Source organism: Staurois parvus, unplaced genomic scaffold, assembly GCF_062004578.1.
Source record: "Staurois parvus isolate SC_StPar_1 unplaced genomic scaffold, SC_StPar_1.0 ptg000004l, whole genome shotgun sequence".
In the NCBI taxonomy this organism is placed as follows: domain Eukaryota; kingdom Metazoa; phylum Chordata; class Amphibia; order Anura; family Ranidae; genus Staurois; species Staurois parvus.
This window is the reverse complement of record NW_028317800.1, coordinates 6,488,112-6,512,458: the sequence shown is the minus strand read 5'-3', so window position 1 is coordinate 6,512,458 and position 24,347 is coordinate 6,488,112. Positions and strand designations below refer to the sequence as shown.

The following is a 24,347-nucleotide window of genomic DNA, read 5'->3' as shown; positions in this document are numbered from 1 at the left end:
AATACTAACCTGTCCACTAATATAGATCTAACTCTAATACTAAACTGTCCACTAATATAGATCTAACTCTAATACTAAACTGTCCACTAATATAGATCTAACTCTAATACCAAACTGTCCACTAATATAGATCTAACTCTAATACCAAACTGTCCACTAATATAGATCTAACTCTAAAACCAAACTGTCCACTAATATAGATCTAACTCTAATACTAAACTGTCCACTAATATAGATCTAAATCTAATACTAAACTGTCCACTAATATAGATCTAACTCTAATACTAAACTGTCCACTAATATAGATCTAAATCTAATACTAAACTGTCCACTAATATAGATCTAACTCTAATACTAACCTGTCCACTAATATAGATCTAAATCTAATACTAAACTGTCCACTAATATAGATCTAACTCTAATACTAAACTGTCCACTAATATAGATCTAACTCTAATACTAAACTGTCCACTAATATAGATCTAACTCTAATACCAAACTGTCTACTAATATAGATCTAACTCTAATACCAAACTGTCCACTAATATAGATCTAACTCTAAAACCAAACTGTCCACTAATATAGATCTAACTCTAATACTAAACTGTCCACTAATATAGATCTAAATCTAATACTAAACTGTCCACTAATATAGATCTAACTCTAATACTAAACTGTCCACTAATATAGATCTAACTCTAATACTAAACTGTCCACTAATATAGAACTAAATCTAATACCAAACTGTCCACTAATATAGATCTAACTCTAATGCTAAACTGTCTACTAATATAGAACTAAATCTAATACTAAACTGTCCACTACTATAGACCTAAATCTAATGCTAAACTGTCCACTAATATAGATCTAACTCTAATACTAAACTGTCTACTAATATAGATCTAACTCTAATACTAAACTGTCTACTAATATAGATCTAACTCTAATACCAAACTGTCCACTAATATAGATCTAACTCTAATACTAAACTTTCCACTAATATAGATCTAACTCTAATACTAAACTGTCCAATAATATAGATCTAGCTCTAATATCAAACTATCCACTAATATAGATCTAAATCTAATATTAAACTGTCTACTAATATAGATCTAACTCTAATACTAAACTGTCCACTAATATAGATCTAACTCTAATACCAAATGTCCACTAATATAGATCTAAATCTAATACTAAACTGTCCACTAATATAGACCTAACTCTAATACTAAACTGTTCACTAATATAGATCTAACTCTAATACTAAATTGTCCACTAACATAGATCTAAATCTAATACTAAACTGTACTAATATAGACCTAATTCTAATACTAAAATGTCCAATAATATAGATCTAAATCTAATACTTAACTGTCTACTAATATAGACCTAACTCTAGTACTAAACTGTCCACTAATATATATCTAACCCTAATATGCAACTGTCCACTAATATATACCTAACCCTAATACGCAACTGTCCACTAATATAGACCTAACTCAACTGTCCCCTAATATAGACCTAAATCTAATACTAAACTGTCCAATAATATAGACCTAACTCTACTACTAAACCATCCACTAATATAGACCTACTGTAAATCTAATACTCAACTGTTCACTAATATAGACTTAAATCTAATAATAAACTGTGCAATAATATAGGCCTAAATCTAATACTCAACTGTCCACTAATATAGACCTAAATGTAATACCAAGCTGTGCACAAGGCAGAAAGTGCTGATTGTGTAGCAGCTCATTGCTGGCTGGGTGTGCTGCCAGCTCCATGCACCCACACTGCATATAGATCAGAATTTTAGTTTTCCATCTCCGCTCTCATAGTGGAAGCCTATAAAACAAAGAGATAACTTGTGGTTATTATTTTTAAATAAAGATGGCTTGTCTATACAGCACATTTCCCAAGGCTTAAATCTTTTCTGTTGATCTTTTTCTTTCCTTTCCTAAAAAAATCCTTTCCTAAAAAAATCAGCTCTATTAACGTGTAGGATGAAGAAACGTTCAGCTTTGAGATATCTATGTTCCTATAAAAACCCCAGGGCCATTAATATCATCCTTACATAGAGATGACTTGTGATTAACATTTAAAAAAAAAAAAAAAAGATGGCTTGTCCATACAACATATTATACAAGGCTTAAATCTTTATTGTGGATCTTCTCTCCTTTTTTTCCTAAGATCAGCTCTGTTAACCCGTGTGGGATACAGGAAACATTTGGCGTCAAGATCGTATAAATATATATACTGTATATATAGATAGATAGATTACGCTGAGACACACACCTAGTATGCATGCATAGCACGTTGCCTCATTTTTTTTTCTCCGAGACACAGATGTACAGCTGCAGAGAGAACTGTTTCACATTCATGAGTAATAGTTATGGCAGGGGAGGAAGGGAGAGCAGCACAACCTAAAGAGGCTTGTGTTAGAGAGAGAGAGATGAGCATTTTCCTGATATTGCCTGTCACCCACTTTGTGTTTTCACGTCACGACAAGCAGTTGAGCCCTTGATCCTCACGTGATGTAAAAGCTTGAGCCGCAACAAAATAGCTGCTGTAGCTTTCAGCTGGCTGCTTGTTGCTAGCTTGCCCATCCCCCCCCCAACTGCCCTCTCCTCTTCCATTTCTAACAAACCACTCTAGGCTTCCAATCCATCAGCAATTCATTACCGCTTTTTAAGCGAGAATGTCAGCTAATTAAAAATACTAAGCATGCACAGAGATCATTTTCACTGGCACAGATAAAGAGAGCGAAACAGGAAAATGAAATGAAGTGGGGTCGACTGAGATCAAATTTTCTTTTTTTTTTTTAATTATTTTTATTTATTTATTTTTGTCGCAAGTACTGAGCTGTGTGCCAGTGTAATTGCTGGCAGTTTGCATAGAAGCAGTTAAATCCCACCATGACTTGCTGAAGCAGCACAAACAAATTATAGTGCACAGAGGATAAGGTTCACCTCCCTCTGAAGACTGAACATCACACTTAAAAATGTTTTGATAATAGGTTTATCAGATCTCAGATCCATCACTGTTCCAGGCAGCACCCCCTCCTTTTTTTTTTTTTTTGCTCTTCATGTGTTGTTCAAGAAAGCAGATTTGTCAGGAAAACTGGTGGTTGGGGGAGGGTGTGGGAAATGCCACTTCCTGAGTAAGCAGGGAGCTGAATCCAGACCAGAGTTTCAGTCCCTCTTTTTTTTTTCTCTCTCTCTCTCTCTGTGTCTCTCTCTCTCTCTTTCTTCACCCCCTCTCTCTCTCCCTTTCACTAATTTATCCCGATGTTAGCACATTCTGTCTTGTTACAAGCGGACGCCTGTAGGTTTGTTCATAGGGATCATTACTTAACTGATCAGGATGGCTGTGAAATCTCTGTTTAAAGGAAAGACGTGATTGAAGTGGTGGCAAGGAAATAAAACCCACAACTTTTTTTTTTTTTTATTATTTTTCCTCCCATGCAATTTTTTTTCTGGCATGTCATTTATTTTTTATTTTTTTCATGGTTGACATTTTGAGACCATGTCTGCTAGTGTTTTTGTCTTCACTTTAAATTCCATATGTAAAAACTGAAAAAGGAGAGAAGACTGGCAAGAGAGGAATATAGAAGGGAAAAAAAACTGATGTTTTTCTTGAGAAGAGATCTTGTGAATTACATGATTGCCCTCTGGTTGGGATACATGACTTGCTGTCTTCTGGCTCATCAGAGGTGTTTAAATAAAATGAGGGCAGCTTGTACTGATTGTATGCTTTGTCGGATTCTATCTTGGTGGCCTTATTAAGGGAAAAAAAATGACAAAACAGGAGTAATAAGGTAAGTCATTTGCCTATGTTTGTTTTAATCCCTCTGATGTTTGCATACTGTTTGTCCCTGTAAAAATCCCTTTAACTCATCTTTGTCAAAAGCTGCCTTGTTTGCGGTCACCGAGGCCACCTTGGTGCAGATCACTTAAAGTGTATGTCTTAATCAGTTTCCTGTGCAGTCAGTAATACTATATTTAACACACTTAGCAATTCTCTGCTGCCTGATCCCGCTGCAATTTGATTTTTTTTTTCTCTCTTGACTGTTCTCAGGCATTTAAGCAATTTAGTTGATACATTTTGCTGCAAGGTCCTGTTACATCATGTTATGATTCAGAGGTGCTTTATTATTTATTACCTCATTACAAGTGAAAATATTGTGTTGTTATGAATCTACATCCAAGGTCCCGTAAAACACATGTCTATGTCTTCATTATATCTCATTTATGTGAATGTATAACCCAGATTCTTTCCCCTCCCCCACAGGAGGTGTAATCCAACTGCAGAAAGTCACATTTGGACAGTTATTGTAGTACTTAGGACAAAAGACCTATTATTGCGGTGGAATAAATTGGATTTATTTTTTTTTTTTTTAATTTCATTTATTTTTTGACATTTTGAAAACTGTGACAGCTCCATGGAAATCGACGAATGTCAACTTTTCTTTGGAAACAAGTTTATGGGAATGTAATACCCTCAATCTCATCTTCAGGATGTCAGTAAGCACTTCTACTATAGTGAAAGGTGTGGATCCAAATGCAGTTGATGCCTATGACAGTGGGGATGATTGGGAAATTGGTGTGGGAAATTTGATTATCGATTTGGATGCTGATTTGGAGAAAGACAGACAGAAATTTGAGATGAGCAACTCAACAGGCAGTGGCTGTGCATCCAAGGACAGTGGACATTGCTTGGCATCTAGTGGACCAGTTAATTCTACCTCCTCTACATTGGTTGACAGTCTCAAATTTGCCTCTGTGCAGCAGCCCTCGGGGCCCCAAGGGAGCAGCCACAAAGAGACAAGCAAATCAAAAGTGAAAAGGAGTAAAGCTTCTAAGGATGGTAATAAGTCATTGCCTTCTGCATCTTTATATGGGATTCCTGAAATTAGTAGCAGCACTGGTAAACGGCAGCAGGAAGCAGGGCGCCTTGGGGAAGTGGCATCGGCAGTTGGCATGAATACCGCACTGGGCCCCAACACCAATGGAGTTGGCCTTGCAGCTAATACTACTTGTGGAAAAAATATTAAAGAGGAAAGGACTGGAGGAAAAAGCCAAAGCACTAGGGGCTCCAAAAGGGATAAGGATTCTGGAAAGTCTAGAAAGGACAGCACTAATAAATTGTACGACCTTGGGCATGCTAATAGTGGAGTGAATACCCAAGCAGTTGTGCAATTATATGGGTTTGGAAGTGGCAAGACCCCTGGAAATGGTAGTCCTTTCCACTGTGGCAGCAGCCTTCAAGGGGAGTTGGCTAAGAATTCAGTTGATTCAGGGATTATGGGGACCTCTGCATTGGCAAAAAAGGAAGACGATGATGAAGAAAGTCACAGGCGAAACAAAAAGTTGAAAACAGAAAAGGTAAGAAGCTTAAAATTGTTTATTCTTCCTGAATTGTTTTTTTTTTTTGGCTTGTCATATTGATCACTACAAAAATCACCATGTTCAACTTTTACCGCACTGGCAGAAAGGAGGCATGTAAGGGCAGGGCACATGTTAAGGTTGGAGAGATTCATAGCAAATCTATATATTTTGTCAATGTTTGTTTATTTTTAGATACTGCTATTGTCTTTATTGTTAACCACTCAGCAGGTTGTGTCCTTTCCTTGTCTCTTCGAATAATATCTTGCTTATTTGCATTATTTTTCTAAGGCAGTTCATTTCTTGGGCTTTGTTTTGTTTCCTATGTTTATCTGGTGTTAAAGTAGCTACTATGCTACCCCTCCCCCATAATCCTTATTGCCTGTAGCAGCCAGCTCTATTTGCACAACAGGCTAGAGTATAAACAACCAGTGAGAGATGACATGGTTACAATAATCTGCTCTGTTTGCCTATGGGGTGGGGGAGGTGTCTCATGTATCCTCTTGCATTGGCAGAGCTGTACTAGATAGTATTGCACTGTGAAAAAATGTCTTTTTTTTTTTCCTCTAACGATGTAACTAGAGAGCTATTTCAAGAAATGCAAGACAGCACTGTTTCAGGCACTCCTTTGATTTCAACCAGTCTGTCTTGAACTGTGTGAATGCTAAGTAGCCTGAAAGCACATGAGCAAATCAAATGTTAGGACTGGTTATGGAGAATGGCTATTCTTGCTGCTCATTGAGGCAGGTTATTTACTAGCAGTTATCCAGAGGGCGTAAGGTTTCTCTGGGGAACTAGTGCTTTTGTTGATTGATAATTAAGGGTCAAATGCATTCTACAGGCTGTGAACCCTGTGTGTTTTTTTTTTTCGTTTTTTTTTTCTTCCTCCTTCATGAATTGAAGTACTGTGGTGATTATGTATTCTGTGTTCGTCATTTGATTCACCGTTTAACACTTAACAAGAAATAATCTTGCTTAATCCAAAATCACTGAACGCATTTTAAATAAAAGCAGCATTTCCATTTTTTATGTTTTTCTTCTTTTTATGTTCATAATGTAGCTCTTTTATCTTTTTTTGTGTGTTAATAAGAAGCTCTTTACCTTCGATTGCAGCTTTGGAAATGACTCACTATAATTATGTCATGTCCCCACTTGATGTATTAACAGAAAAATAGCACACGGTTGAGTGTGTCATACTATTAGGGTTTCTGGGAAGATTCCGGAAAATAATCACATTTTACAGAGGCACTCTCTGCTCTGAATACATTTGTCGCCCTTTTGTTTATATGTTAGCTCTTTTACCATAGGTATTCTGTCTGTCAATAATCTCTAATGCGCAGTTTCTTAATCAGCCTTAACAGTCCAGATAAATTGCCCTAATCCAGTGATTATAATAGCACTGGTTAAGGAGTCAGGTCTTTTCGATTGGATTTAGTGGCTTCCTGGAATGTGGGAGGTACTGCCCTTTTATATCCCCTTTAGCCTTTTAATCTTCCAGCCAAATGTTCACAATCTACAATTTTGTTTAGCTGGCAATCTGTACATTTCAGTATCTGAAAGGCTGCTGTCATGGCAACAAAGATTAGCATGCTGTGGTTTCCCTGCTTCTCTTAATAATTCTTTTCACAATACTTCTTCAGAGAAAAAAATGTGTGTGTGAGAAGTATATTTTTAGCCATTGTTGTGTTTTTATGGTTGCAGTTATTAACTCCACAGTGAATTCAATTACAAAGCAGTTGCTATAGCTTTCTCTGGCCTTGTAAGGGTGAAGTTGTGCTTCACATCACAATGTGTGTGTTTTTTCTTTTTTTTTTCCCTTCCTTGCCTCAAGCAAATATTTCCTTTTGAACCAGCCAGATTCTTGTGATAACTTATCTTGGCTGTTTGACTCTTCAGAATCATTAGGAACTGAGTAACCAAGGATAATGGGAATCACTATCTAGACTAGAAAAAAAAATAGAAACCGTTTTCTGCTGTGTTTGTTTTTTCATTTTAAGAATGTCACAAAACATGGTAATGATCATTAGTAGATTGTGTCTTTTGTAAATAAAAAATAAAATAATAGACTCTTTTATATCATATTTTATTTCTAGTAATTATTTTTAGGTTTATTCTGATACATAGGTTTGCTTATAGCAAACCTTTATTTTGTCAAGGGTAATAGACACCACTGCCATATATGCGCTATTCAGCTTATAAACAACAAACCAGTGCATAATTAAAGACCAAAAAATCCCAGTGATTTCCCCAATGGGTGCAACCATCGTGATCATTAGTAGATTGTGTCGTTTGTAATAAATAAATAAATAAAATTTGATATAAAAGAGAGTGTAATGTTTCTAGTAATTATTGCAAGGTTTATTCTGATGCATAGGTTTGCTTAAAGCAAACCTTTAATTTGTCAGGGGTAATAGACACCACTGCCATATATGAGCCATTCAGCTTATAAACAACAAATCAGTGTATAGTTAAAGACCGAAAGATCCCAGTAATTTCCCCAATGGGTGCTACCATCTTGCCTCTCGCACAATATGTAGCAGGTGAAGTCAGGGTGTCATCCCCTACATAAGAGATTTTTGCATTTTCTGCTACAGTCATTTATTATTTTTCTTAGTGACCAAAAACCCTGAGATTTTCTGTGGCAGTCATGTGTCACTTCACTTAATGACCAAAAATCCTGCTCCTATACGTCCCAGAAATCCAGTAATTTCTTCATTGGGTTCTGCTGCCTTGCCTCTCACACAGTATGGAGAATGTGAAGTCAGGGTGTCACCCCCATACATCAGAGACTTGTGCATTTTCTGTTACAGTCAGGTATCATTTTTCTTTTTGAACTAAAACCCTGCTCCAGTATGTCCCAGAGACCCAGTTATTTCCTCATTGGATTCCACCATATTGCCTTTCACACAGCATGGAGAAGGTGAAGTCAGGGCATCACCCAGTTATTTCTCCATTGGATTCCGCCATCTTGTCTTTCACACAGCATGGAGAAGGTGAAGTCTGGTGTCACCCCATATATCAGAAACATTTGCATTTTCCATGACTGTCATGTGTTAATTCGCTTTGCTTATAACAGTGGCCAGGGAAAGTGGCTAGAGATGACAGCTAAACTGCCAAAAAGTATAAATTTGCATATTAGTAACAGCATTGTTGAGTCTTCTTAGCCTGTTTGTGGAAAGTAGTACATTTGAAATCACTGATGGGGCAAGCATTGGTACTTTTATATGCTTGGAAAATGGAAGGCGCAGCTGAAACCAATTTGAGAAACATGGAGGTTTCCACTGCTCATCTTCCCTTAGGTAAATCCGGCCATAGATGGTTTGAATCTTGGCCAGTTTAGCAGGGACCAGCCAAGATTCAAACCATGTATGGGCAGGCTGAATGTACCCAAGTTGATTGCTTGATCAACTTTTGTACAAACAGCGAGTTGAATTGTACATTTGGTTATTGTAGCCACTAGCAGTAACCACTGTGTTCTCCTGGTGGGGATGTTGCCCCCACCCCCCCAGGAGAATACAAAGGCTCCATTGGAGGGATTCCCCCATCAACACTGACTGTGTTGATGGGGGAATTGAACAATTTTCTTTCCTAAAATCGCTCCATCTAAATTCTAGTTGCCTGGTTATCATTCTGACCTTTTAGTTTAAATACTTTGAATCATAAAAACAAGTATAAAGATGAGTACTCCTGACTTTTTTTTACTTTTCTAATCTGCATACTTATTATGGGTTAGAAACTCTGTCAATATTAAATCTAGTGACTCTAGTGACTACTAGACAGACATTCGCATTTTCAAAAGCAGGTCAGCAATGTTGGCACTTATATTTCCTTCATGACAAGTGTGCTTTTAAATTCTAAATTGAAATTCCAAGATAGAGTAAATATAGAGTTTACTAAATAATTATTAGGATGTATGCAGAGTACTTTACAATAAAATACATTTTATCTAATATGTAAGGAAGTCATTTGATGTAAGATGTAACTTCAATTTACGTCCTTTATTATTATTATTATTATTATACAGTATTTATATAGCGCCAACAGTTCGCTCAGCTCTGTACATTACAATGGGGGACAATACATGAGACAGTACAATAACAATACAGTGCGATACACGAGGGGTTCGGTTTATAAGCATGATTTGAAAAAATAGGCTCAATTCACAAAGCTAACACACAAGATTAAGAATACTTTTTTAAAGTGTCGGTTAACTTCAGTTGGATCCAATGAGATTTGAACATTACCATCACATGGCTAAAATAACGATACTTATCTTTCTGTTAATGCTTTATGAATCAAGTATTATGTATGTTGTTTTTGTCTGAGAAGTGTAACTTGTACAGTTAGATTGCCACTTATATTAAACATTAGAGGTCCTTGGATAAACCCTACACAAGAGCACCTTAGGTAAACACTATAAAGTTGGTTATTCTTCTTCTCCATTCTAATCAACAAATAAAAGTAAGTAAACATTAATTTAGTTCCTTTCTCCAATGTGATAACCTGCAAGCTAGGTAGGGGAAGATTGGAAAGTGAACCATAAGACCAAATTGCACATTCTAATTTGTATGACCAAGAAATGAAGTTGTATGTTTCTAGCAAAATTAGCATTTCAGGCATTCATACATTTTGCATAACAAATTATTCTTTACAGCATGGACTCAGTTCCCTGTAACACTTGTTATTTGTCATAACAATTGTTATTTAAAGCAGTACCAGCCTATGAGAGCTAAGAATAGCAGTCACACTACTGAAAATAACTGTAATCATGACAAAAAACACATGTATCATATCTTGGTGAATTTGACCTCAGATTTTGGTGATGTGATGGAAAAAGTAAGGACAATTATTTGAATTTATACTTTGATTTTTGCATCTTTGCTGAATGGTGCAAACTTAGTATGACTCTGGTTGATAAATGTTCCCTTAGCACCAGTTAAGAAATGCAAAGATTCATGATGAAGTTGTGACCACTTAGATTTAATTTTGCTGCACATGAGTAACAGAATTCTCTTTTTTGGACTACTGTGCTTTGCGTTATGCCTTACTAAGTAGGGTTGACACGCCTAATTCAAACATTTTTTGCTTTTGATGTAAAGTGTTAATGGTGAAAGCAGTACCAAGGGAAAAAAAAGTCATTTTTCCCAAGGTGGTCAGTTTTATTTCTAAATATGATTTAATGATTTTTTGAGGATTAAATAACAAATGGTTGAAGTTTATGGTTTCTTTGTACACCTCAGGAAATGTTTCTCTTCATTTTCTCTTTGAAACCTTTTTGGTGTGTATTCCTGAATTTTCAATGCCCAAGGATTTAACAATAAGGCTTAACTTTGGACCCTGTGATTTTGTATATCCGATTGATCAAAGAAAAGTTTCTCAAGAGCTAGGTTACAAAGTTCAGTAAGTAACATTATATCTTGAACAGTCATTGTGAATTTACTGGCTTCCAACACTTTATCACTTAAGATAAAGAAATACTTAACTGCATATTTCATTTGTATTTTTAATTTCAAAGTCTAATATTTTATTGGATTATATATTTAAGCCAGTAAACTGCCTTCCCATTTGTAGAAAGTCTAAGTCCAGTTTACTTATTGAATTGACTGTCTTGATTATAGTGAGTCTTTTCAATTCTTTGAACTTAAGGTGTAGTTTATTCAAACTAAAGCAATGGGTCAGAAAGGTCACTGGGTATAATTGAAATACAAAATCTGTTGAGGCTTCACAGCAGCTAGTTCTTAAATCTACATAAGTGATTTAGCAGTTAAAAGCACTGCTAAATATGGGTGTCTAACAATAAGCCCAACTGAAGACCTTAGCTGGTTTTTCCTGAGCGTGTACAATGATTTCACAGCTAAGTGTTGGCATTTGGCTGTTTCATAAAAGCTGTGTAAATCAAAATTATACAGTTTGTTTTACTTTCTTGAATCACTAGCTCAGCTGATATTATTATTAATAATATTTTTTTAATGAAGAAAAACACTTTCATATATTTTTTTGAAGTACAAAATACATTGGTTGTGGTATTAGAAGTGCTGTGTGAAATAAACAGGATATTTAACTGGGAACAACTTGAAAAGACAGCCTTCTTCAATATTAAAAATGTTACTTTACAGATAACTTACACTGTGTATAAGCATGTCTATTGTGGTTTTCTCTACAGTGTGACAGGAAGGCATACTATCTAAAACATCAAACATTAACAGCTTAAGGTGTTGCCACTTAGTGTCTTTACAGGAGACTTGTCTGTTAAGTGAATTTTTATTAGTAAAGGGAAAGTCTAGTCTAATGCCACTGTGCAGTAGAGTGGAACTATGGTTTCCCAATAAAAAAACAAAAAAATATGTGCTGCAGCCCTTAAGTCCACAATATATTGCTGCAGAGGATGCGGCTATCAGCATTTTCAATGATCATTCACAAGCCTTTAGCTTGTCTTTCAGCTTCTAGCCTCACCTAGTCCTGCTAACTGATTTCTGGGTTTAAAGTACTGCCTCTGTTGCTGAAATCCTCCCAATGTGAGCCGCAGTGTCTGGAAGGGGTAGCACGAGTGCCACAAATAAAGGAGAATTTTGCCAAGTCAGAAAGACATTTTTGTTTACTTTCGAGGCATGTGCATCACTTATAAACTGGATTTGGGACCCATTTAGGCTCATATAGGAGCCCTTAGATTTAATTCAATAATACCCTTTACATTTGTTGTATATGGTTAAGCGCCTATGCATTTTATAATATAACTTTTTAACCTGTACAAAGGTGTCCTCAAATTGGGTGAGCTATGCAAGACTGTTTCTTGACATAAAATGCACCATGGGATGCTATGGAAGAAAAATGGTGTGTCTGTGGGGGGCGGCTAGGCTTTGCAGGTTGGTATGGTGAGTATTAGCTAAAAAAACACTTGCTTTTGTGTCCAAAATCATCAAATTCCTTCTATAAACCTTAGTTTAGGCAATGTTTAGATGTTGAAACCTATACAGCTTTTCCAGGTGTCAGGAAAGATCCCAGGGGCATCTGTGGATCATAAACTTCCTAGAAGATTATGGTATAGACTGATGGCACTGGGGAAGGGAGTCTAAAATGAAAAATAGGTGCAGGTTTGGTTACAACTGATGTATTACTGAATGACTTCCCCCATGTTTTCGTACCTCACCAGAGAGCAATGTTCAGTTACTTAGGATAGCTTAAAACTAACTTGCATGTTGTGAGCTTCTTTCCTCTAAATTTACTAGCCTACTGGAATGGGTCCAATGTTGTCCTGATTTGTGCTACAATTGTTCTTAAATGTCTTGGCTGTGTGTATATGCTAACAGCATACAGAGATGGTAAATGTTATTCTACTACAAACAGTACATCTGCTTTTCATTTTCACCACCATATTCTAAGCCACACAAGGTTTTTATTATGTCCTGTGTTTTTCTGCTATTGCGTATACTTTTGTTATTATAAAATGTGCACCACATCAATGAGAGAAATTTCTTGATTTGGATAATTTCCAGTTTAATTGAATTCTAAATAGCATGGCCTATCATGATCTTTCTCCAGAAAATGTCAGTCAATGAGTATGAGGCATACATCCTGTCAAATGTTCAATGGGCAAATTAATGTTTAGGTTTGAGGTCTGGTAAGTGGCAAATCACCTAATAAAAATGTTATGTGTCTCTAAATTTTTTCCCTGTTGAGAAGGTTTTTAGGCAAACTTAAATTTTAGTCATTCATCCATTACAACTGTGACCTGCCAGCATACAAGCCTTGAAAAGGAAAACATCATCTGGCCTTTGTTTGAGGCCTTTTATTGAGGCTAATGACTGGTCTTGTGCCACCCTGAGATAAATGACATTATCTTTGAGTGGTCTGACAGGCAACAGACATGTTAATGTTGAAGCTGCAGGGAGGGTTTGTCATAGCTATAACAAAAGGGAAAACACAGATCTTTTGACATAGCATAATAGGGAAGTAGTTTCTTGTTTTAACAGATGTAAAACAGTGTGTGTGTAAGGTTGATTCAGGGTGTAGTAATGCTTATACTGAAACAGTATTTGCTATAAGAATGAGCTCAAAGTCTTACATTCTGTTAAAACTTGTTTACAATGTAAGTATTGTTGACTTAGCTGAATTATCTTCTTACAATACATGTTTTTTTTTTTTTCATTTAGTCATCCACAAACAAAGTGGATGGAGAGATCCTACCCCTCCCTGGGACATTTTTTTCCTGATAGTGCAGCTGCAGATTATGGAACAATTTCCAACATGTCCCTTCAACAAAAGTCAATCAAATGATCATATTGTGTCAATCAGAGAAGGCCACACACTGATCAAAATTTGTCCCATCCCTGCTGAATCAAATGAGCTTTGATCATTTTATGGTCAGCTTTAAACTCTGCTAAAGCCTAGTGCACATGAGCCAAAAATGAGCTGAAATTGGCTGATTCAGCAGGAACCATCTGGCTTTTGGCCCATGTGTACAGCTGTCTGTTCTACAGAAGCTGGTCTCACGACCGCCTTCGGTCAAACAGGTATGGTAGCAAACCATCATCTGACCCACATCTGATCATGGCTGCGAGCCACTGTATAATGTGGATGGAGGAATCGAATGATTCATTACAGAAGTCCACAATTGTCAACAATGAACTTCCCTTCTGTAGACTGTCCTGTCTTTCCAGCAGTAAGTACCTAATCATCTACAGAATAGTATCAATGTACCATATAGCTTGCAAACACTTGCCTCTGTACCCCTGCTCCTAGGATTAGTGCTGGACTGTGTCTGCAAGATATAGTCAGGTAGAAATGTTCTTCCTCAACCTGATGCATAGAGAATGATGGCAAGCAGGTTACAGACTCTAGCCACTTGTCAGAGGGTTATGGATAACCCTACTTGTAGTGGCAGTAGATGTTCTTTAATTTGCACAGAGGCTACAGAAACAGTTGTGCTTTTCAAGGGATTATAAGGTAGCCATTTATTCCTTGAAAGGCAGCCTGCCATGCAACACTGGGATAAATCAAGCACTTATAGCAAACAGCCTTTCCTAACTTGCAGTGAATTTGAGTTTATTGTATATATAAAAATTTGTAATTATGTTTTCCAAACATCCTTGCAGTGTATGTAACTGGCCTAGCAAGATATAAAAATAATATATAAAGTGGAATGTCACTTTAAAGTGGTCATAAACATGATTTATGTCACCTAATCTGTCAATAGTGAAATCAGCAGTCAATCAAATCCCTTGTCTAATATAAACATGGATGTTTATACAGCGATCACTGTGGTTCAGTTGCTGTGTTCTCAACCATTTTCTCATGACATACATTGGCTTTTTGTATTGAATAGTTGTATCTCTAGGAAAAACTTCACCATTTGTGAATGGTCTGTATTACATCTGTCCTGTTTTTGGAGTGGGCATTTATTTGTATTTTGTTAATATTGTGTGGTATCCAGATTATATTACATAACATAATTACATTTTATCATTTTATCTAATAAGCATATTTTGGTATCTTGCTAAGTGTCTGGTTTGGCTTTTTGCGTTTTGCTCTTGCTTAATGTAATTTCCAAGCACCTAATTATATGGTAGTTTGTCTGGACATATAATAAGGTGATCTAGATAGACTTATAGCATGGGTGTTGGTACCAATAGCATGCCTATGCAGGGCTCAGGAAGGTGAAAGTATCAAGGTTATTTGTAAATGATTTGCCTCCTAAAACATTCGTTTTTCTGGCACTCATACTTGTTTTGTTTTATTATAAAAGCAAACTATTGACTATAAATACCGCAGTGGACTCCTCTCTGCATTTATAATGGAAAACCATTTCACTTGCAGACTGTGGGGTTTATTTACTAAAACTGAAGAGTGCAAAATCTGGTGCAGCATTGCATAGAAACCAATCAGCTTCCAGATTTTATTGTCAAAGCTTAATTCAAAAAGATGAAGTTAGAAGCTGATTGGCTACCGTGCACAGCTGCACCAGATTTTACGCTCTTCTGTTTTAGGGAATCAACCATTGTGAGATGTATATTTTTTCTGCATGTACCTTCTACATTTTTCTATGATGATTTTGGGTGCCCTAGCAGATGAAAGACATTCATTTAATGTTTTTTAATCTTAAAAACAACTTCAGCTTTTTTTATTTTTGGCTATTAGGTAAGAAAAAGTGATGTGTGTCATAATAGGGGCAGCACAATGGCTAAGTGGGTAGCACTTCCACCTAGCAGCACTAGGGTAATTGGTTCAAATACCAAGCAAAGCACTAGCTGCACAGAGTTTGCATGTTCTCCCTGGGCCTGTGTGAGTTTCCTCCAGGTACCCTGTTTTCCTCTCACACTCCAAAGACATACTAAGTTAATTGGCTCCTGTCTAAACTGGTCCTAACTCATGTATGAATGTGAGTTAGGGACCTTAGATTGTAAGCTCCGTGAGGGCGGGGACTGATGTGAATGTACAATATGTATTTAAAACACTGCATAAATTGACAGACTATATAAGTACCTATATTAAATAAATAGGAAGTGAAGGGAAATCCTCTCAAAGGGCAGCATTTACAACTTGACAGGGATTGTTTCTGACCCCCTTTCCATCCATAAATAACACAAAAAATCTAGTTTTGGATTAATTTATGGACAGACTCAGGTTATTGGCCAAACATTACTTCCTAGTTTAAATTTTAGTCATTTGAGCTGAATAGTTCTTATGATGGACCTGTTTTGAATGAGATCTATTGAAAACTTAATGGATGTTTTGGATGTAAGTATTTACTATGACTATTGTTAACTGTTATATTGTTAACATGAAAAACAATATTAATCATTTTTCTACTGTATGCATTAACCAGACTAATGTGAAAAAAAACCCCCAAAAAACCTGAAAAGAGAAAACGTAAAAAATAAAGTAATTGATGTAAAGTTCTCTATCGGTTTTACTCCCGAGTGTGGGATAATGTTTTGTTTTTTTCCATTCACCCATACAATCTGAAGACACAAGCTTTCATATCACTTATTTTACTACTTGAAAACTGAGTGTACTTGTGAAATTCTAGCAGGCTTGATAATTGTTTTTGGCTGCTTAGTAAAGTACATAGTTTTGTTGTTATGTGATCATTGAGGAAACCAGTACATTCCAGTGTTGGGTAGTAGATCTAAGTTGTTGTGCAGAAAATCTTACCTCCAGCAGTGTTATTTGCTGTGTTGTATTGTGAGTGATTTAGAGAAGGAAAAGACTGATAGCACCTTAGTTCTCACTTAGCAGTCATTGTAATTGGAATGGTATGTTTTGCATTTGAATGTAGAATCATTGTTCTATTCAGGTACAAATACTCATGTTACACTGTGAATCCAGAAGCATGGTGGGAATGTAGGTTTTACTGAAATTGGATTTAACACCAAAGAACACTGTGGTCTGCTAACATATTTAAACCTTTCACCATATTGTCCTTCACTTTTTATAGATAAGGATTAATCTTAAGACAAACAATTTATTCAGTGTTAGAAACACCAGTTGAATATAGAAAGACAGATCAGTTTGATTTCCATGATAATGAGCATATGTAGATTAGTTGACAAAGATTGCAAAGGTCTACTGTTCCTGTACATAAGTTGTTTGAGCTAGTCTAGGTTGTCTCACACAACAGATCTGTCTGTTTAGAATGTAAACTAACTATATTCAATGATATGATTTTGTCCATTACAAAATTTCTGGCACTTAACATGATAATTTGCTATCATTCAAGAATGATTTGTTGCTGAAAAAATTACAGAAAAAAAACAAAACAATAGATAATTTTAAATTTACTCCATTCATTTCTATGTAGTTCAGAGGCAGATGGAAAACCTTGCATCTAATTTAGTGCAGTTATACAACATAGTAGAGGGTGGATACCAATGTATGTGTGTCAGGTTACCAGGCAGCTTAAGAGGTTGGATGACTAAAAAAGGACAAGGTAACCCACTTTTGGCAAGGAAATTCACATTTAGTTGCAAAATATACTGCAGTAGATGTCAAGTCAAATCTTGATTAGCATTAGAATGACCACACCTATTGCCAGCTCAGTTAGGTTTCCTGTGAACATCAAAGGTAATAATAAATCAAAGTGGAAAAAAAGTCTAAGGCTAAGTATTCTTATTCCCCCCCCCCCCCACTCACCTATCCTGCTTGACCCATATAAAAAAATATGTGCATGTTTCCTTAATTTTAATTTGGTCATGTGATCCCACAGCCCTAGCTTCCTGTGTCAGTGAGCAGCTGCTGCAGGGGAGAAAGGAGAGCACTGACAATGGGTCATGGGTCATTGGAGCCTATAGATAATGTCATGGCTACTGAAATTCCCAGGTGTTGTTGAGAACTCTTTGAAAAATAGGTAAGTATACAGATCTTTTTTTTAAGGTTAGGCAGGGTAGGTAAGAGGAGAAGGAAGGAACATTTTTAAGAATATTTAGACTCCAAAGAGTTTTTCAATCATTACTCCTCAGTAGGTATGTATCTCTTGGCAAAATATAATACATGTCTAAAAACAACTTAAAGTATAACTAAAGGTAAAACTTTATTTTTAGATTTGGATAGAGTGGGGAGGGGTTAGAACCACTGTCAGGTTTTTGATTGCTGCCTGTGCCCCTGTCAAGCAGATTAGCTAACTGTCCTGATCACCAATGTCATGATATATTCAAAATAAGTAAAAAGGTTTGGCTTTAGATGTGTGTGTGTGCGTGTGTATGCTATATTGACAAAAGTATTGAGACGCCTGCCTTTACACACACATAAACTTTAATGGCATCCCAGTCTTAGTCCATAAGGTTCGATATTGAGTTGGCCTACCCTTTGAAGCTATAACAGCTTCAGCTCCTCTGGAATGGATGTCCACAAGGTTTAGGAGTGTGTCTATGGAAATGTTTGACCATTCTTCCAGAGGCACATTTGTGAGGTCAGGCACAGGTGTTGGATGAGAAGGCTTGACTTGCAGTCTCCGCTCTAATTCATCCTAAAGATGTTCTATACTGTTGAGGTCATTCCAGTTAAGTTCCTCCACCCCAAACTCGCTCATCCATATCTTTATGGACCTTGCTTTGTGCACTGGTGCGCACTCATCTTGGAACAGGAAGGGGCCATACCCAAACTGTTCCCACAAAATTGGGAGCATGAAATTGTCCATAATGCCTGGTATGCTGATGCCTTAAGAGTTCCCTTCACTGGAACTAAGGGTCCAAGCCCAAACCCTGAAAAACAACCCCACACCATAATTCCCCCTCCACCAAACTTTACACTTGGCACAATGCAGTCAGGAAAGTACCGTTCTCCTGGCAACTGCCAAACCCAGACAGGTCCATGGGATTTCCAGACAGAGAAGTGTGATTCGTCACTCCAGAGAACACGTCTCCACTGCTCTAGACTCCAGTAGTGTCATGCTTTACGCCACTGCATCTGATGCTTTGCATTGCACTTGTAAGACTTGGATGCAGCTGCTTGGCCATGGAAACCCATTCTGGGAAGCTTTCTATGCACTGTTGTTGTGCTAATCTGAAGGCCACATGAAGTTTGAAGGTCTTGACCTTGACCTCTTGAGCTATTGAGTCTGCAGACAGTTGGCCACTTTTGCGCACTGTGCACTTAAGCATGCACTGACCTTGCTGTGTCATTTTACGTGACCTACCACTTTGTGGCTGAGTTACTGTTGTTCCTAGTTGCTTCCACTTTGCTATAATACCACGAACAGTCGTTTGTGGAAAATTTAGTAGCACGGAAATTTCACGGATGGACTTATTGCATAGGTGGCAACCTATCACGGTACCACGCTTGAATTCACTGAGCTCCTGAGAGAGACCTATTCTTTCACAAATGTTTGTAGAAGCAGTCTACATGCCTAGGTGCTTGATTTTATACACCTTTGGCCATGGAGGTGATTGGAGCACTTGAATCCAATGATTTGGAGGCGTGTCCCAATACTTTTGTCAGTATAGTGTGTATGTATGTATGTATGTATATACAGTTGTGGCCAAAATTATTCAACCCCCAATGCTGTAAAGGGGTTTAGGGACTATAGTGTACATTTGGAATTGTATTCAGAATCAAATCCTACAAGGACGTTGTAACTACCCAAATGCAACTAAAATGACATCAATTGTTTATGTAATACAGTAGTAAATGGTTCTTATGTGGTTTCTTCATTGCCACAATTATTCAACCCCTTAAAGACTACCACTCTGAAGAACAGAGGTTCATACAGGTGCTTTCCATCAGGTATTGAAAACACCTGTGGATGTCACCGAGCAGCAATCAAGCATAATAAGCACCAATTAGGCAGCTTTAAAATGACTGTGATACTCAGCTCCTTCTAGACATTTACTGGTGTGGTTACAAACATGGTGAAGGCAAGAGAATGGTCCAGGAAGACAAGAGAAGAGGTGATTTCTCTTCACAGGAAGGGCAATGGCTATAAGAAGATTGCAAAGATGTTAAACATACCAAGAGACACCTTAGGAAGCATCATTCGCAAATTCAAGGCAAAGGGCACTGTTGAAACGCTACCTGGTCGTGGCAGAAAGAAGATGCTGACTTCGACTGCTGTGCGCTACCTGAAGCGTAGAGTGGAGAGAAGTCCCCGTGTGACTGCTGAGGAACTGAGAAAAGATTTGTCAGATGTGGGTACAGAAGTTTCAGCCCAGACAATAAGACGCACACTGCGTAATGAAGGCCTCCGTGCCAGAACTCCCAGGCGTACCCCCTTGCTGTCTCCAAAGAATAAGAAGAGTCGACTGCAGTATGCCAAAAGCCATGTGGACAAACCACAAAAGTTGTGGGATAGTGTTCTGTGGACTGATGAAACAAAATTAGAACTGTTTGGGCCCATGGATCAACGCTATGTTTGGAGGAGGAAGAACAAGGCCTATGATGAAAAGAACACCTTGCCTACTGTGAAGCATGGTGGAGGGTCAATCATGCTTTGGGGCTGTTTTGCTTCTGCAGGTACAGGGAAGCTTCAGCGTGTGCAAGGTACCATGAATTCTCTTCAGTACCAGGAGATATTGGATGGAAACGTGATGCAGTCCGTCACACACCTGAGGCTTGGGAGACGTTGGACCTTTCAACAGGACAATGATCCCAAGCATACCTCCAAGTCCACTAGAGCATGGTTGCAGAGGAAAGGCTGGAACATTTTGGAGTGGCCATCGCAGTCACCAGACTTAAATCCGATTGAGAACCTCTGGTGGGACTTAAAGAAAGCAGTTGCAGTGCGCAAGCCTAAGAATGTGACTGAACTGGAGGCCTTTGCCCATGAAGAATGGGCGAAGATACCCGTAGATCGCTGCAAGACACTTGTGTCAAGCTATGCTTCACGTTTAAAAGCTGTTATAACTGTAAAAGGATGCTGTACTAAGTACTAAGATTGAATGTCACTTGGGGGTTGAATAAAACTGATAATGCTGTGAGCACAGAAAAGACATTTGTGGTTATTTCATTATAACTGTTATGTTATATTTGTCTGACCTACAAGTGCCTCTTTAATGTAAATGTAAGCAAGATGACTGAATGATCAAAAGCAATGTCAAACTGGCCAAAACACTCAATTTCAGTGGGGGTTGAATAATTTTGGCCACAACTGTATATATACATACATACACACTATACTGACAAAAGTATATATATATATATATATATATATATATATGTATACAAACTCACCGGCCACTTTATTAGATACACCTGTTCAATTCTTTGATAACACAATTTGCTAATCAGCAAATCACATGGCAGCAACTCAATGCATTTAAGCATCTAGACATGGTGAAGACAACTTGCTGAGACTCATAAGACCAGGCAACATTTTTCCAATCTTGGTGAGCCTGTATGAATTGTAGTCTCTATTTTCTGTTCTTTGCTGACAGGAGTGGCACCCGGTGTGGTCTTCTGCTGCTGTAGCCCATCTGCTTCAAGGTTAAATGTGTTGTGCATTCAGAGCTGGTATTCTGCATACCTTGGTTGTAACAAGTGGTTATTTGAGTTGCTGTTACCTTTCTATCAACTCGAACCAGTCTGCTAATTCTCCTCTGACATAAACAAGGCATTTTCGTCCACACAACTGCCACTCATTAGAGTTTCTCTTTTTCGGACCATTTCTAGGGTTCATTTTTTGGACCCTAGAGATGGATGTGCGTGAAAATCCCAGTAGATCAGCAGTTTTTGAAATACTCAGACCAGCCCAGCTGGCACCAACAACCATGCCACGTTCAAAGTCACAAAAATCCCCTTGCTTCCTTATTCTTCTGCTCAGTTTGAATTTCACCAAGTCGTCTTCATCACATCTAGATGCCTAAATGCATTGAGTTGCTGTCATGTGATTGGCTGGTTAGCAATTTGTGTTACCAAGCAATCAAACAGGTGTACTTAAAAAAGTGCCCGGTGAGTGACAGTGAGTGTATATTATGTGTGTGTGCATATATATATATATAGTTATATATATATATAGTTATATAGTATATATACTCTTGGAAAGAAAAACTATAGCTGAATAGCTGATACCCAGTGCTACCAAGGAAGAGCCCTTTATTGAACACATTGAAAAGTGCTTTAATGAATATCATACAGTATATGAATTCTGCACATTTTAACCTTTCATAATGCTCTCCAGGTCTCTCTCGGAAGAATACCCTTTCAACTATCAAATAGCTCTTGATCAAAGAAAATCATTTCAAAACCCTTTGAAAGCAATTTCTCTTCAAGCCTAAATTTAGAATACAGATGTAATATTTACACTCTCAGAAAGGGCTTGTATTAAAATATCAGTCTTTGCCCTCTAAAATCAGAATATCCTATAAATATTATGACATTAGCCTGGATTGTTAATATTAAAGCAATGGAAGTGAATTTGAGGAAGGAATTAAGTGTACAGGAACATAAGCTCTTATTTGTGTATAAGCACATTTTTGAATAGGGCAAATTATAAACACATAAAATGGGTTAACTAAACGGTGTGTTGTGTTTAGCAACCTTTAGTTTCATTTTACAAAATATTCAGTCAGACCAAATTATTTTTGGATTTCCTTTTTACCTCTCTGGCTGGCTAATTTTGGAGGGCTGATGTTAAAAAGCAATAATGATGTTTGAATTGGAAGGGTTTGGTCTTTCAGTTCTCATTCTTCATACAGAGTTGTTTGTTTGTGTGTGGTTCACCGCACTACATGGATAATGCTATCAAATCTGGGCTTTATTATAGGCTTATAACTGCAGTATAGCTGTACTTTTCTTGTGTATTTTGCCTGAGATTCATTTCTGTGCCATTGTGATCACTGATGTAAATAAAATAAGCATTTAAAGCTGTTGCTGCTTTGTAAGTGGGGTGAAGTAGTGACTACAAAAGGCTTTCATAATGCAATAATCACCATTTTTTTTTACAAGTGTATGCTTTATAGATACTAACTTTTTCTAAAGAATTTATCCTGAATACACCCAAATACATACATTATTTGGAGGTGAATACAAAAAAATAAATACCTTTTATTTGCATTGCTGTGCATACTCATATGACATATGAGTGTGTACCTAAGTGCGTCAAAATAAATATACTGTACATACACACACATGTATGTGTATGAATGTAAGAATATATGTATGCGTTCTCTATGTGATCATTAACCTTCGTCAAATATCCAAATCTTAAATTATATTTATTTTAAAATTGGGGTATTACAAAGATGATACAGCCCAGATTTTGAATTTATGACTAAATTGATGAAATGGTATGATCGTCTAAGGGATTTTTTGTTTCTTAAAACAATGCAAACATTTTATTTTGAAACAAGCTTTTTTTATGTATTAGTGACCCCTAACCACTTGCCCTCCAGAGGATGTACCCCCCTTCCTGACCAGGTCATTTTTTGCGTTACAGTACTGCGTTACTTTACTGACAATTGCACAGTCATGCAACACTGTACATAAATGAAATTTCTGTAATTTTTTTCCCCACAAATAGAGCTTTCTGTGGTATTTGATTATCTCTGCGGTTTTATATTTTGCGCTATAAACAAAAAAAGTCCGTCAATTTTGAAAAAAATATATATTTTTTTTACTTTTTGCTATAAAACATATCCAAATTTTTTTTTTAAAAAAATAAATTTTCTTCATAAATTTACTGTACTAATGACAGTGGGCAGGAAGGAGTTAACATCTGGGGTGATCAAAGGGTTAACTGTGTGTTGCGTTGTGCTTACATTGTTTGCTGTGTGCTCTTTTACTAGGGAGACATGCTGCTTTTTCTCTCTTTGCTTTGCAGAGAGAGAGAGAAAGCAGCATGTCCATGCTGACAGGAGAGAGATCTATGTTGTTTACACACAGATCTCTCCCCTCTCGGCTTTAGTAGTGACCACTGGTGAGAATCGGTGGCCGGGACCCGGTGATTGACATCCGCTGCAACTAATGGCAGCGCAGGTAGGTCTGCGCGCATGCGTTCTCGTGCCTCCCACCAGGAGCTGCAAAATCACATATATTTACGTGGTTTTGCGCAGAGTGGCTGCTTTGTAACAGTATATCTGCTATAGGGCTGTAGGTAAGTGGTTAATATCAAGAGGCACTATCTGAGTTACAGTATAATACTGTTTTTCAGATGGTGACCTAGCAATGTATATTAAAGCATGCTGTTCTATTATTTATGTCAGCTGTATGTTTTTTCATCTCCCGCTCTCCATATATGGTCATAATTTGTTATCCTTGATAAAACTGAATGATAACTCTGTACATCATTGTCAAAATCCCTAAACTGCATATTTTCACATTTATGAAAATAAAAAACTCTTCTGGCACTCAGAAGTTTTTTAGATGACTCACGTGGGTGTCTCTACACCAACTGATTATTTCAAGCAATGTTCAAACCTGCAAACAACCTGAAATGTTTATCCTCTGTGTTGTTTGGCAACCTCGAGATCCCCCCCATCCGGATGCTAAAGAGTCCCTTGGGTCTCCCAAAACATGCAAACAATAAAGCAGTCA

At 37.2% G+C, this 24,347-nt stretch overlaps 1 protein-coding gene across 3 annotated transcripts in view; it reads left to right on the top strand.

Moving 5' to 3' along the window:
• Positions 1-3,142: 3,142 nt before the first annotated feature.
• The window catches only part of ZNF608 (zinc finger protein 608), a 113,128-nt gene continuing 91,923 nt past the window's right edge, over positions 3,143-24,347 (top strand). For 2 of the 3 annotated variants that reach the window (XM_089675711.1, XM_089675788.1), the window contains exons 1-2: positions 3,143-3,820; positions 4,294-5,387. In XM_089675711.1, the coding sequence (XP_089531837.1) occupies positions 4,521-5,387 (867 nt within the window). In that variant the 5' untranslated portion in view covers positions 3,143-3,820; positions 4,294-4,520. The remainder of the gene's footprint in view (positions 3,821-4,293; positions 5,388-24,347) is intronic. The other variant, XM_089675877.1, reaches the window with a different exon arrangement.